Source organism: Temnothorax longispinosus, chromosome 7 (genome assembly GCF_030848805.1).
Source record: "Temnothorax longispinosus isolate EJ_2023e chromosome 7, Tlon_JGU_v1, whole genome shotgun sequence".
Taxonomy (NCBI): domain Eukaryota; kingdom Metazoa; phylum Arthropoda; class Insecta; order Hymenoptera; family Formicidae; genus Temnothorax; species Temnothorax longispinosus.
Window position 1 is genome coordinate 12480480 of NC_092364.1, and position 11776 is coordinate 12492255.

The window sequence follows — 11776 nt, forward strand, 5'->3', positions numbered from 1 at the left end:
TTTTGATATCTTAATACACGTAAACATCTAGCTAGAGGAGAGGAGAAGAGAGGATAGCTAAATGTGAAGGTAAGAACGATAACAACAACATCAACAGTGCTGACTTCCCGACAGTAGTTATTCTCGTTCTAATCAAAGTACTGCGCGGTAATTGTTTCTTGTTAGTCGGATAAGAGAGAGAGAGAGAGAGAGAGAGAGAGAGAGAGAGCGAGCAAAAGAGATTTATTATGTTAAAAGTTTAAATATTCTATTTTTGCAAATATATAAGTATTAAAAATGCAAAAACAATAAAAACGTTGAACATAATTATATTTGTAATAAAATCTTAAAGTAATTTGGAAATATATAATCAAAATTGCAAACATCCTCAAAATAATGAATATTATATACTCACAACCGCATATGTATCTTACAACTTACAACCGCATATACCCTGAGTATTCTACAAATAAGAAAGAAGTTAACAATTTGCAATTCTCTCAATACACCAGCAAGAATTCTAAATATACCCCTGTTTAGGAACCGATTAATTAAAAATCCATGTTTCAATTATATTTGAATTTACTGAGTGGAAGCTTATGACTGACGTCTGTGTAATTAATGTGGATAATGATATCGGATTCGAATAAAGTTATGACTCTCGACGTTTATTAATAGCTCATAATGTTTCATAATGATACGACATATCTCTTCGTCATACGGAAATCGACTTTTATAGTGCAATATATTAACTATTGTTTAAATTTTCATTAGAAAAAAAGCTACCTCGGCGGAATTGAATATTAGATCGCTAAATAGCAGTTTTGAAAATGCACACAAATTTTTGTTGCCCATATAAGAACATATCTCCTAAAAAAGGATTCCATGAAAATGCATTGCTAAACTCTCTGTCAGTTTAAATATACGTATAAAATGGAGATATATAAATATAATATACGATTGTATGTACAGTAACCAAAAAAAACGTAAAAATAAACGTAAAAATAAAAAATCTTGTTGACAAAAACTGATAAATTAATTAATTTTAATAGAAATAATTAGAAGCAATATGTATCTATTTGATTATAAATTATGTGCTTTCAGCGACTGCACTGTTTTGAAGTTTATATCTATTATATTTTTAAATATCAAAATTATTGTGCGCCTAACTGAAAACGATGATTTGTGGCAATTAGCTGTGCTTAACACGATATCTTGAGTCGTTAATTTTAAAATATATACAATCGCCATTTTATCTTTTTCAGAAACAATAAAAAACTTTAAACATTTTCGGTATACCATAATAAATTTTTAACCATATACCGTGGTTTTATTATACTTTATAGTTGTTTTAAAATTGATATTCCGATTGCATATTACAAATTGTAATCTTGCTTCCTCATAGAGGAAGCTTTGTGATGGTGAAAAAATTTTTTTTCCAGATTTTGATGGAAATAGGTTTAGAATGTTCCAAAATGTCGAGAAATCATATTAGTAGAAAATGTCCGGAAGTGTATTATTATTATTTTTTTATTTTTATTTTTTATTTATTGCGATGCTTAGTATGTGCGTATGATGCTTAGTATTGCGAGGTATTTGTGTGTGTGTGTGTGTACGGATTTTTTATACACGCATCTACTTCTACAATTTTTTAAATACCGGGTTAAAATTTTGCACACAAATAGAGTATTATAGAAAGTATGTTCTTCTCTAATTTTATTAAAATCTGTCAACCGGTATGAATTTTAAGGGAATTTTCATTTTTTAGAAAAGTATGTTTTACGCTGTAGCTTTCTCAATATTTGAGATATCGATCTATTTTTATATACGATTAAAGATCCATAATTATTTTAGAAATATGTGTGGCAAATTTTGAAATATTGGGGTATTTATAGTTTTATTATATTCTTGGATTAATTGTCTAGATCGGATCATGATCTAAGATCGGTATGATTCAAGCAATTAAGTCAAGATCGGGGCATGATTCAAACAATTAAGCCAAGATCGGGGCATGATCTAGACAATTATACCAAAAAAGATCGGGGCGGTAGCACGACTAAATATTTACGACTAAATATCTTCGACAAAATAACTCGGGAAAAATATCTCGTCGAAATATTTCTCCGGCACAATATTTTCGACAAAATATCTTATTGCTTTTATTTATGTTGTAATAAACGCCAATTTTGCAATAAACGTCACACTATGTGTCTAGTTTGATAATAGTGAAGCCCCCCGCAGGGGGGCGGAACCTACTGCCTCCACGCATACACTTTCCACGCGAAACGAAGTGCCACGTGGGTTTATAACTTTCCACGCGTGGAAAGTCCACGCATATACTTTGAAGGCACACTATGTGTCTAGTTTAATAATAGTGGAGCCCCCGCAGGGGGGCGAAACATACTGCCTCCACGCATAGACTTTCCACGCGAAACGAAATGCCACATGGGTTTACAACTTTCCACGCGTGGAAAGTCAACGCATGTACTTTGAAGGCACACTATGTGTCTAGTTTAATAATAGTGGAGCCCCCCGCAGGGGGGCGGAACCTACTGCCTCCACGCATACATTGTCCACGCGAAACGAGGTGCTACATGGGTTCACAACTTTCCAAGTGAATTTGCGATAAACGCCTTATGTTCAGCTATATTGTTCATATTTGTGAAATTATCTGTCGGCGAAATATTTAGTCGCGAGATACTTTGTCGGTGAAATATTTTGACCAAGATATTTTCTCGAAGATATTTAGTCGGAGATCAATTGTTACGCAGCCGATCGGGGCATGATCCGGACAATTAAGCCAAGATTGGGGCATAATCCAGACAATTAATCCAAGATTTGACCATAATCCAGACAATTAAGCCAAGATCGGGGCATGATCCGTACTTATAATACCAAAATTATAGCAGCCACTAATTTTGATATTAGAAAAATAATTTCAGACACAATTACATCACAGTATCTTAAAGATATGTTAAATTTAAGGGGGCTTTCTTGGTCTATTGCACATATTTTCAAGAATTTTTTTGTCAAAGTAAAATGTATTGAAATATCTCGAAACTTTTATATATTTTCTCACATATATTGAAGTACATAAAAAAATTTTTTTTTTTGTTTTTCTTATTTATGGCGACAAAATGGCGATGTAAGCAGGGACCATTTTTTGCAACTAAAAAAGTCCGCCATTTTGTTTCTTTTTACCCAAAATGTTTAATTCTAGTACCGACTATAGCCACTTACTTATATTTTAATATCCCGTTTGAATTTTTTGTTTCTGACGTTTCTAACTCGAGATATTATGTCAACCAGATCAAAAAACGAAAAGTGTTTGTACACTAATTCTACATATATATAGTACACGAAAATGATGTTTTTAGAAAATCGAATTTTTCAACAAAATAGACCTAGAAAGCCCCCTTAAAAAGAATAGTATTTAATCTTTATTTAAAATTAAAGAATAACTACAACTTCATCTAATACTTGTCAAGTTTCACAAATAAATTCATTGAACGTTCTTAATAAAAAGACAGGATGCCTCAAGCACTAATCAACCAAATATTAAAGAATTATATATGAAATACGGGTAGAAAAAACTTAAAAATATAATAAAATTAGAAAAATTGCGCCAAACCAGTTGCAATTTATTCAATTCTAAATCTGTTATATTCTTCAGTCTTATACTCTCAAGTCCATATATGGACCATGTAGCCTGAACTACTCAAGTCAACATCGATTTAACATTGTGTCGATTGTAAAACTTCATTTGTGCCTTTAATTTATTATTTCATAATTTTAGTAATAAAATCACTTTTTATATATTTAAAAAATTATTTTAAAGTAGAAATAAAAAACTAATGTATAAATAAAAAATGAAACAAAATGGAAAAATTAAGAAATATCTGCAATTAATAGGGATTATTTTAATAAAAACATTAATTATTTAATTAATTTTTGTAATAGTATAACAAATATTAATCGCAATAAAACTTATCGCAATAAAAAAGTGTGCAAGTAGAAACTTAGAAACTTGCACATTGCTTTCTCATAATTTTTAAGAGTACAAATTGTAAATTTGAACATTATTTCCTCACAATTTACAAGTATGCAAATTATAAATTTGCACGTTGCTTAATCAACATTTTATTTCGCTCCTAAAGCTTTTTCTATGAGGAAACCAAATTAATAAATATTTACCAATAATTATACATTAAAAAATAGGCTCAAATTTATAATTTGTACACTTAAAAATTATACGGAAGCAATGTGCAAGTTTCTATTTGCACACTTACGTCACGAACGTTAATAAACGTACTCAACTGTCACGCTACATTCTCTATTGCCGCTTCGCCACTGATATACAGTTTAAAAGGTCTATGCAGATCTCAATTAGTACTGTCCAAAACATCAGGCTGATCGTGAGACATCCGAAATTCTATCACATACGTGTAGCACGTATATCCGAGATATATGGAACTTATAAGTATATATTTCATTCGCTGTCATTAAAATGATCATACTTTAGTCGAACAATTGTGCAAGACAAGTTGGCTTGCAAAGAATTAATAATTATTAGGCACGCAATCATTTTTCGATTACATTCAACTACACATTGTAATGCATTATTTGAAAGATTCCGCACATAAACAAGTTAATATAATATTGCATTTGATATTGTTTGAAAGTCAAAACGAAATATATTATCTATACCGTGTGGCATACAATTTAAACTCGTCGATATTCGCTGCCCGGTAACGTTCAGTCGTGAGCCGCGATCACGCGCTTCGAAGAGCGTCGCGCGCGATTATTCGTTGAAGCACCACGCCTCGCAAACAGTAGCACATGCTCGACGCGCGAGCATTAGCAACCCTGTAATGAAAAACTAAAGCTTGAAAATAGAGTCACGCGGTGATTGACCGAATAAGCGCGTTCTTCGGTTTTCCACGGCGCGATCACGGAACGGAGAGTTTCGGAGCAGGCAGAAGACTTTGAATCGTCGGCTCGTTCGCACGGGAGCTGACGATCTTTGATAAAATCTCGTGTCAACCGTTCTAAGATTGAAAATCGTTTGCGTGCGGTAAAGACCAGTCTACAATGAGTCGTTAGTCGTTAGTCAAATGTCGGAAGAGAGTCGGAAAAAGTCATAAATGTATCGTAAGGCGATCGGAAGCGATTGGCTAAATGCCATCTCTTACGATCACCGATTTCAGACTTCCGATTGCCTTACGATACGCTTATGACTATTTCTTCCGACATCTGACAACGACTTAACTCATTGTAGACTGGCCATAACACTGAGTGTTCCGTGATTTTGTGAACTGACGCCCGTATCATTCTCGCGATCGTCCTCGGCCTCGCGATCAAGATCTCCGTCGGCCGCGAGCAAGATCTCCGACTGCAAAAGATCTCCGATTTTTACATCCAATTCGCGGAACGGCCTTGTCAGAAGGACGAAAATCCCCGCGTGTACGCGAATTGCTCCGGGCGTCGCCTTGCTCCACCTTGTGCACGAAATAAACGTTTTGTTAATAACAAATTCTGTCAACATTGTTATTGCTTTCACTTCCATAGGAGTTTAAATTTAAAGTGGCTGGATAAAACTAGTATCGATGGCTTCGATAAAACTAGTATCGTTCGAGGAGGAACTGAAGAAGAATCCTGAATTGAAAAAGGCAGATATTCAAATGTTGAGAGAATGGTGCGAAAAACAGCCTCACTTGCCCAAAATATCAGACAGCGAATTAGCATTGTTTTTGCATAGCAATTATTATCGACTCGAACCGACGAAAACTACTATCGATACTTTTTACACAGTTAGGACTCACGTACCTGAGTTCTTCTGCAATCGAGATCCTAATAACAATAAGGAACTCAAAAAAGCATTTGAAACGGTGTAAGTATATTATTTATAATCTTTTTCTTTTTAATTATTTGTTACATTCATGTGTGTGTGTGTGTGGTATTCCTTATACACGACAAATGGATGCAGCAATATTTCTCGCAGAGAAATTTCGCATACAAAGTAGAAGTGATCTTATTATCGACAGAACAGAGCAAGTTTTGGAAGGAACTACTAAAGAAGGCTATAAAATCTTTTATGGAAGACTTCTAGACAGCGATCCATCGCATGTTGTTTACAACGATGTGTTGAAATTCCTAAATATGGTGATCGATCTATGCCTTTACACTGAGGGCACTTACGAAGGCTACATAATATTATTTGACGTGAAAAACGTTTCTTTCGGTCACGTCGGCCGTTTGAGTCCTATGGTCCTAAAGAAATGGCTCTACTATCTACAAGAAGGATTGCCTGTCAGATTGAAGGGTTTCCATTTTATGAATTCTTCTCCGGTAATGGATGTCATTATGAATATGATGAGACCATTCATGAAAAAGCAATTGATGGATATGGTAAGATTGAAATTATATACACACATTACCGATCAATTATCCACATTATTACATTAAAAATGAAAAAGTGAAAAGATCAAATTTCCTATTTGATATAGCAAATTGTTTATATATTAAACAACGCTGCATCTTCGAAAATATAATTTTAAATGCTAAGAGATAAGAGAAATTCCAGGTAGCAAAGTGACGTCAAATTACATCTTAATAACGTCTTAATGACGTCTATGATGTCAATAAGACGTTTTTAGACGTCATCTTTGCTACTTGGGATATTGTATTTTACTTCCTTACTGAGTATATAATACGTATGTATAAATACGTATTTTAATTATATTTTTATTTTTGGAAAAAATTGCGTGGGGCGCGCGGAATATAATTCGATGAAAAAAGTATAAAAGTTTTGAACTATGTTTCTATAAATTCTAGTTGCATATGCATACCACGAGCGACACTCTGGAGAAATTCATACCGCTCGAAGTTCTTCCGAATGAATCAGGCGGTCAAGCCGGTTCTCTACAGGAGTTACATGATAAACAAGTCAAAAAATTGGTAGATCACGTTGCTTGGTTCCAAGAGGAAGAAGGTCATCGCGTTAATGAGGCGCTACGACCGGGCAAGGCGAAGACAGCAACGGATTTGTTTGGAGTTGAAGAAAGCTTTAAAAAGCTCGAAATCGATTGATTAAATAATTAAATGTTTTGCAACACCAATGGTATAGTTATTTGGTTTTATTTTTAGAATACGCGGCGATAACCACACAGTTTTGGAAAATAAAAATATTTCATGTTTATTAACATTAAATATTTAACCAATTTTTATGGAATTAAATATAGTATAGTAATAACAACTAATAACAATTGTACTGATTGTTTATTAGATTAAATCAGATTAAGCATATAATAGTTAGATATATCATAATTGCATGCACGAATCACAAATTTAATTATATTACTCCTTATTACTCCACGTTTACTTAGTAATCAGGTTTCTTATTTGCGTTTTTTCATACACATAATGTTTTTCTGCGGCAATCAAATTTAATTATTCAATCTTAACATTTAGTAACAGATAAAATTATATTATTATGTTAATTTCAACAAAGATTAGTATTAAATTTAAACATTTTAAATATATTTATACGTTAAGAAAGTTATTCTCATATAAAATGCAAAGCAAACGTTGCAATCTTATTTACTGTATTGAACAAATAAATAAGAAACAAGAAATTCTTCATCGTTATTGTAAATTTATTTTATTGTATAAGTGCGAGACATTAATTAATACTTGCATATAATCAACTATTCTGGTTAAATCTAATTAAAAAAAAGGTAAAGAAAGGCGCCAAGTACACGCATAGTAGTGTATATGTTGTTACCTCGAAAAAAAAAACAGTGGTAGTATTATACCTTAAAAAAATCTAAGTAACAAGTGGTAGACGAAATCTTTGTATCTTGAAAAATCTCGAAAAAACCTAAACAGTAGTATCTTCACCTCGAAAAAAAAAACAAAGTAGTAGTATTATACCTCGAAAAAACCTAAGTAACAGGTGGTGGACGTAATCTTTGTATCTCCAAAAATCTCGAAAAAACCTAAGCAGTATTATTTTTATTTCCAAAAAATTATTACTCAAGTGATACACATCACAAAATTACGTTACCTTATCAAAAAAGAGTCGCGCTTCAAGTGATCTATTATTACAATTACAAAAAAGAAATGATATCTTTTTTAAATTACAGCGCCAATTACAGAGAACATATATTTTTCGAGATACAAAGATTACGTCTACCACTTGTTACTTAGGTTTTTTCGAGGTATAATATTACTACTGCTTTTCTTCGATTAGAATAAAAAATTGAATCATGAAGAATTACACAGAGGTAACAGTACAAAATACAAATATTTTATTAAAATATTTAAACCCAATAAGGGAATACAAGGTATTTAAATACAAAGTTTATATATGTATTTTAAAAGATTTAATCGCATCGCAAAGAATTACAGAGGTAACAGTACAAAAAATAAAAAAATATTTTATCAAAATACATAAATTTTTCTTGTCAAAAACTTGGCGCTGCTAGACACATCGCCCACACCCACTCGCTCGCACATACACACCAGGCTGACCTATTTTGAGGTCTAGCAGCGCCAAGTTTTTTGACAAGAAAATTTATGTATTTTAATAAAATATTTTTATTTTTTGTACTGTTACCTCTGTAATTCTTTGCGATGCGATTAATCTTTTAAAATACATATATAAACTTTGTATTTAAATACCTTGTATTCCCTTATTGGGTTTAAATATTTTAATAAAATATTTGTATTTTGTACTGTTACCTCTGTGTAATTCTTCATGATTCAATTTTTTATTCTAATCGAAGAAAAGCAGTAGTAATATTATACCTCGAAAAAACCTAAGTAACAAGTGGTAGACGTAATCTTTGTATCTCGAAAAATATATGTTCTCTGTAATTGGCGCTGTAATTTAAAAAAAGATATCATTTCTTTTTGTAATTGTAATAATAGATCACTTGAAGCGCGACTCTTTTTTGATAAGGTAACGTAATTTTGTGATGTGTATCACTTGAGTAATAATTTTTGGAAATAAAAATAATACTGCTTAGGTTTTTTCGAGATTTTTGGAGATACAAAGATTACGTCCACCACCTGTTACTTAGGTTTTTTCGAGGTATGATACTACTACTTTGTTTTTTTTTCGAGGTGAAGATACTACTGTTTAGGTTTTTTCGAGATTTTTCAAGATACAAAGATTTCGTCTACCACTTGTTACTTAGATTTTTTTAAGGTATAATACTACCACTGTTTTTTTTTCGAGGTAACAACATATACACTACTATGCGTGTACTTGGCGCCTTTCTTTACCTTTTTTTTAAAAAAGGTAATTTTGTACAGATATCACGCCTTTTTTGCAGTATTACGCATTGTATAAACAATATGTACAGGGTGTTATTTCGAGGTATAATACTACCACTTTGTTTTTTTTCGAGGTAACAACATAATACATATATACTACTATGCGTGTACTTGGCGCATTTTTTTACCTTTTTTTGAAAAAGGTAATTTTGTACGGATATCACGCCTTTTTGTAGTGTCATATAAGACGTCGGCGTTAGAAGTAGATAGAAGAAGAAGTATCTTAATAAAAATTTTCACATTTGGACTTTGCGTCGCAATATCTCCGCTCGTAGGGCACGGAGCGGGATATTATAAGAGAAACCCCCCCCCCTAATTGGACCCCAAGCTATCGATCAAGCCTACTTAGAACTTAATCCGTTCACTCGTTATTGAGATCTCAACATCTCGGGTACTCGCAACCCGTCGCGTCGCGTAAAAAAGTCACGGTCGGTCTCGCTCCGCGTGTACTTGGCGCGAGACACTACCGTGTCTCTTGATTCTGCCGCTAGGGAATTTTTAAGTCGATTCTTATGAATCAAGCTTGAATTCGATGTCTAGGTGTCCCAGGTTGCCGATGACGAGGTTCACATAGTGCGCTTCATAGTTTTGGTATCCAGGTGTATTAAACCTTGAATTCGATGTCCACGTGTTCCAGGTTGCTGATGTCGGGTTCCAGATAGTGCGCTCTATAGTTTTCGGTGTCCAGGTATAATAATACGTTGAATTCGATGTCTAGGTGTCCCACGTTTCCGATGACGAGGTCCACATAGTGCGCTCCGTAGTTTTCGGTGTCTACGTGTATTAATACCTCGAATTCGATATCTATGTGTCCTACATTCAGATTTAAAGTTATTAATACACCTAGACACCAAAAACTACAAAGCGCACTATGTGGACCTCGTCATCAACAACCTGAGACACTTAGACATCAATTTCAAGATATTAATGCACGTAGACACCGACACCGGAGCGCACTATGTGGACCTCGTCATCGGCAACCTGGGACACTTAGACATCGAATTCAACGTACGATTACACCTGGACACCGAAAACTATGAAGCGCACTATCTGGATCTTGTCATCGGCAACCTGGGACACGTGGACATCGAATTCAAGGTATTAATACACGTAGACACCGAAAACTACGGAGCGCACTATGTGGACCTCGTCATCGGCAACCTGGGACACCTAGACATCGAATTCAACGTACGATTACACATGGACACCGAAAATTATGAAGCGCACTATCTGGATCCCGTCATCGGCAACCTGGGACACGTGGACATCGAATTCAAGATATTAATGCACGTAGACACCGACACCGGAGCGCACTATGTGGACCTCGTCATCGGCAACCTGGGACACTTAGACATCGAATTCAACGTACGATTACACCTGGACACCGAAAACTATGAAGCGCACTATCTGGATCTTGTCATCGGCAACCTGGGACACGTGGACATCGAATTCAAGGTATTAATACACGTAGACACCGAAAACTACGGAGCGCACTATGTGGACCTCGTCATCGGCAACCTGGGACACCTAGACATCGAATTCAACGTACGATACACATGGACACCGAAAATTATGAAGCGCACTATCTGGATCCCGTCATCGGCAACCTGGGACACGTGGACATCGAATTCAAGGTATTAATACACGTAGACACCGAAAACTACGGAGCGCACTATGTGGACCTCGTCATCGGCAACCTGAGACACGTAGACATCGAATTCAACGTATTATTACACCTGGACACCGAAAACTATGAAGCGCACTATCTGGACCTCGTCATCGACAACCTGGGATACCTAGACATCGAATTCAAGCTTGATTCATAAGAATCGACTTAAAAATTCCCTGGCGGCACTTTCTGCCAAGCGTAGAGAACCTTCTTTTCCGTTGACTTCATATATATTATATCAAGCTTGATTCATAAGAATCGACTTAAAAATTCCCTAGCGCACTTTCTGCCAAGCGTAGAGAACCTTCTTTTCCGTTGACTCAATATATATTATATATTACCTAATTTACCTAAATAGAAATCTTCCTCCTGACCGATAAGTCTATCGACCTAATTTCGAAATACGCGCGCGATATCGAAACTGGCGATACCTGCGCCGCCAGCGTCGAAAAAGTGAAAGTGACGTTTCTGATTATGACGTCATCATATAAGTCGGCGTTAGAAGTAGAAGAAGAAGAAGTATCTTAAAAATAAATTTTCCCATTTGGACTTTGCGTCGCAATATCTCCGCTCGTAGGGCACGTAGCGGAATATTATGAGAGAAACCCCCCCCTAATTGGACCCCAAGCTATCGATCAAGCCTACTTAGAACTTGATCCGTTCACTCGTTATCGAGATCTCAACATCTCGGGTACTCGCAACCCGTCGCGTCGCGTAAAAGAGTCACGGTCGGTCTCGCTTCGCGTGTACTTGGCGCGAGACACTACCGTGTCTCTTGATCAAAGTGCC

The 11776-nt window shown here is 34.9% G+C and overlaps 1 protein-coding gene across 5 annotated transcripts; it reads left to right on the forward strand.

The window, feature by feature from the left end:
* The first annotated feature begins 4441 nt into the window (after positions 1 to 4441).
* Positions 4442 to 7896, forward strand: LOC139816150 (alpha-tocopherol transfer protein-like). 5 transcript variants are annotated; one of them, XM_071783521.1, is made up of 4 exons: positions 4442 to 4459; positions 5548 to 5869; positions 6024 to 6387; positions 6814 to 7896. In XM_071783521.1, exons 2-4 carry the CDS (start codon positions 5586 to 5588, stop codon positions 7066 to 7068), a joined length of 903 nt encoding a protein of 300 aa, XP_071639622.1. In that variant the 5' UTR covers positions 4442 to 4459; positions 5548 to 5585; the 3' UTR covers positions 7069 to 7896. The 5 variants fall into 5 exon arrangements, with proteins under 5 accessions (XP_071639622.1, XP_071639619.1, XP_071639618.1 ...); XM_071783518.1 differs by lacking the exon at positions 4442 to 4459 and adding an exon at positions 4933 to 5053; XM_071783517.1 differs by lacking the exon at positions 4442 to 4459 and adding an exon at positions 4939 to 5053 and having other exon boundaries at positions 5258 to 5869.
* Positions 7897 to 11776: the final 3880 nt, after the last annotated feature.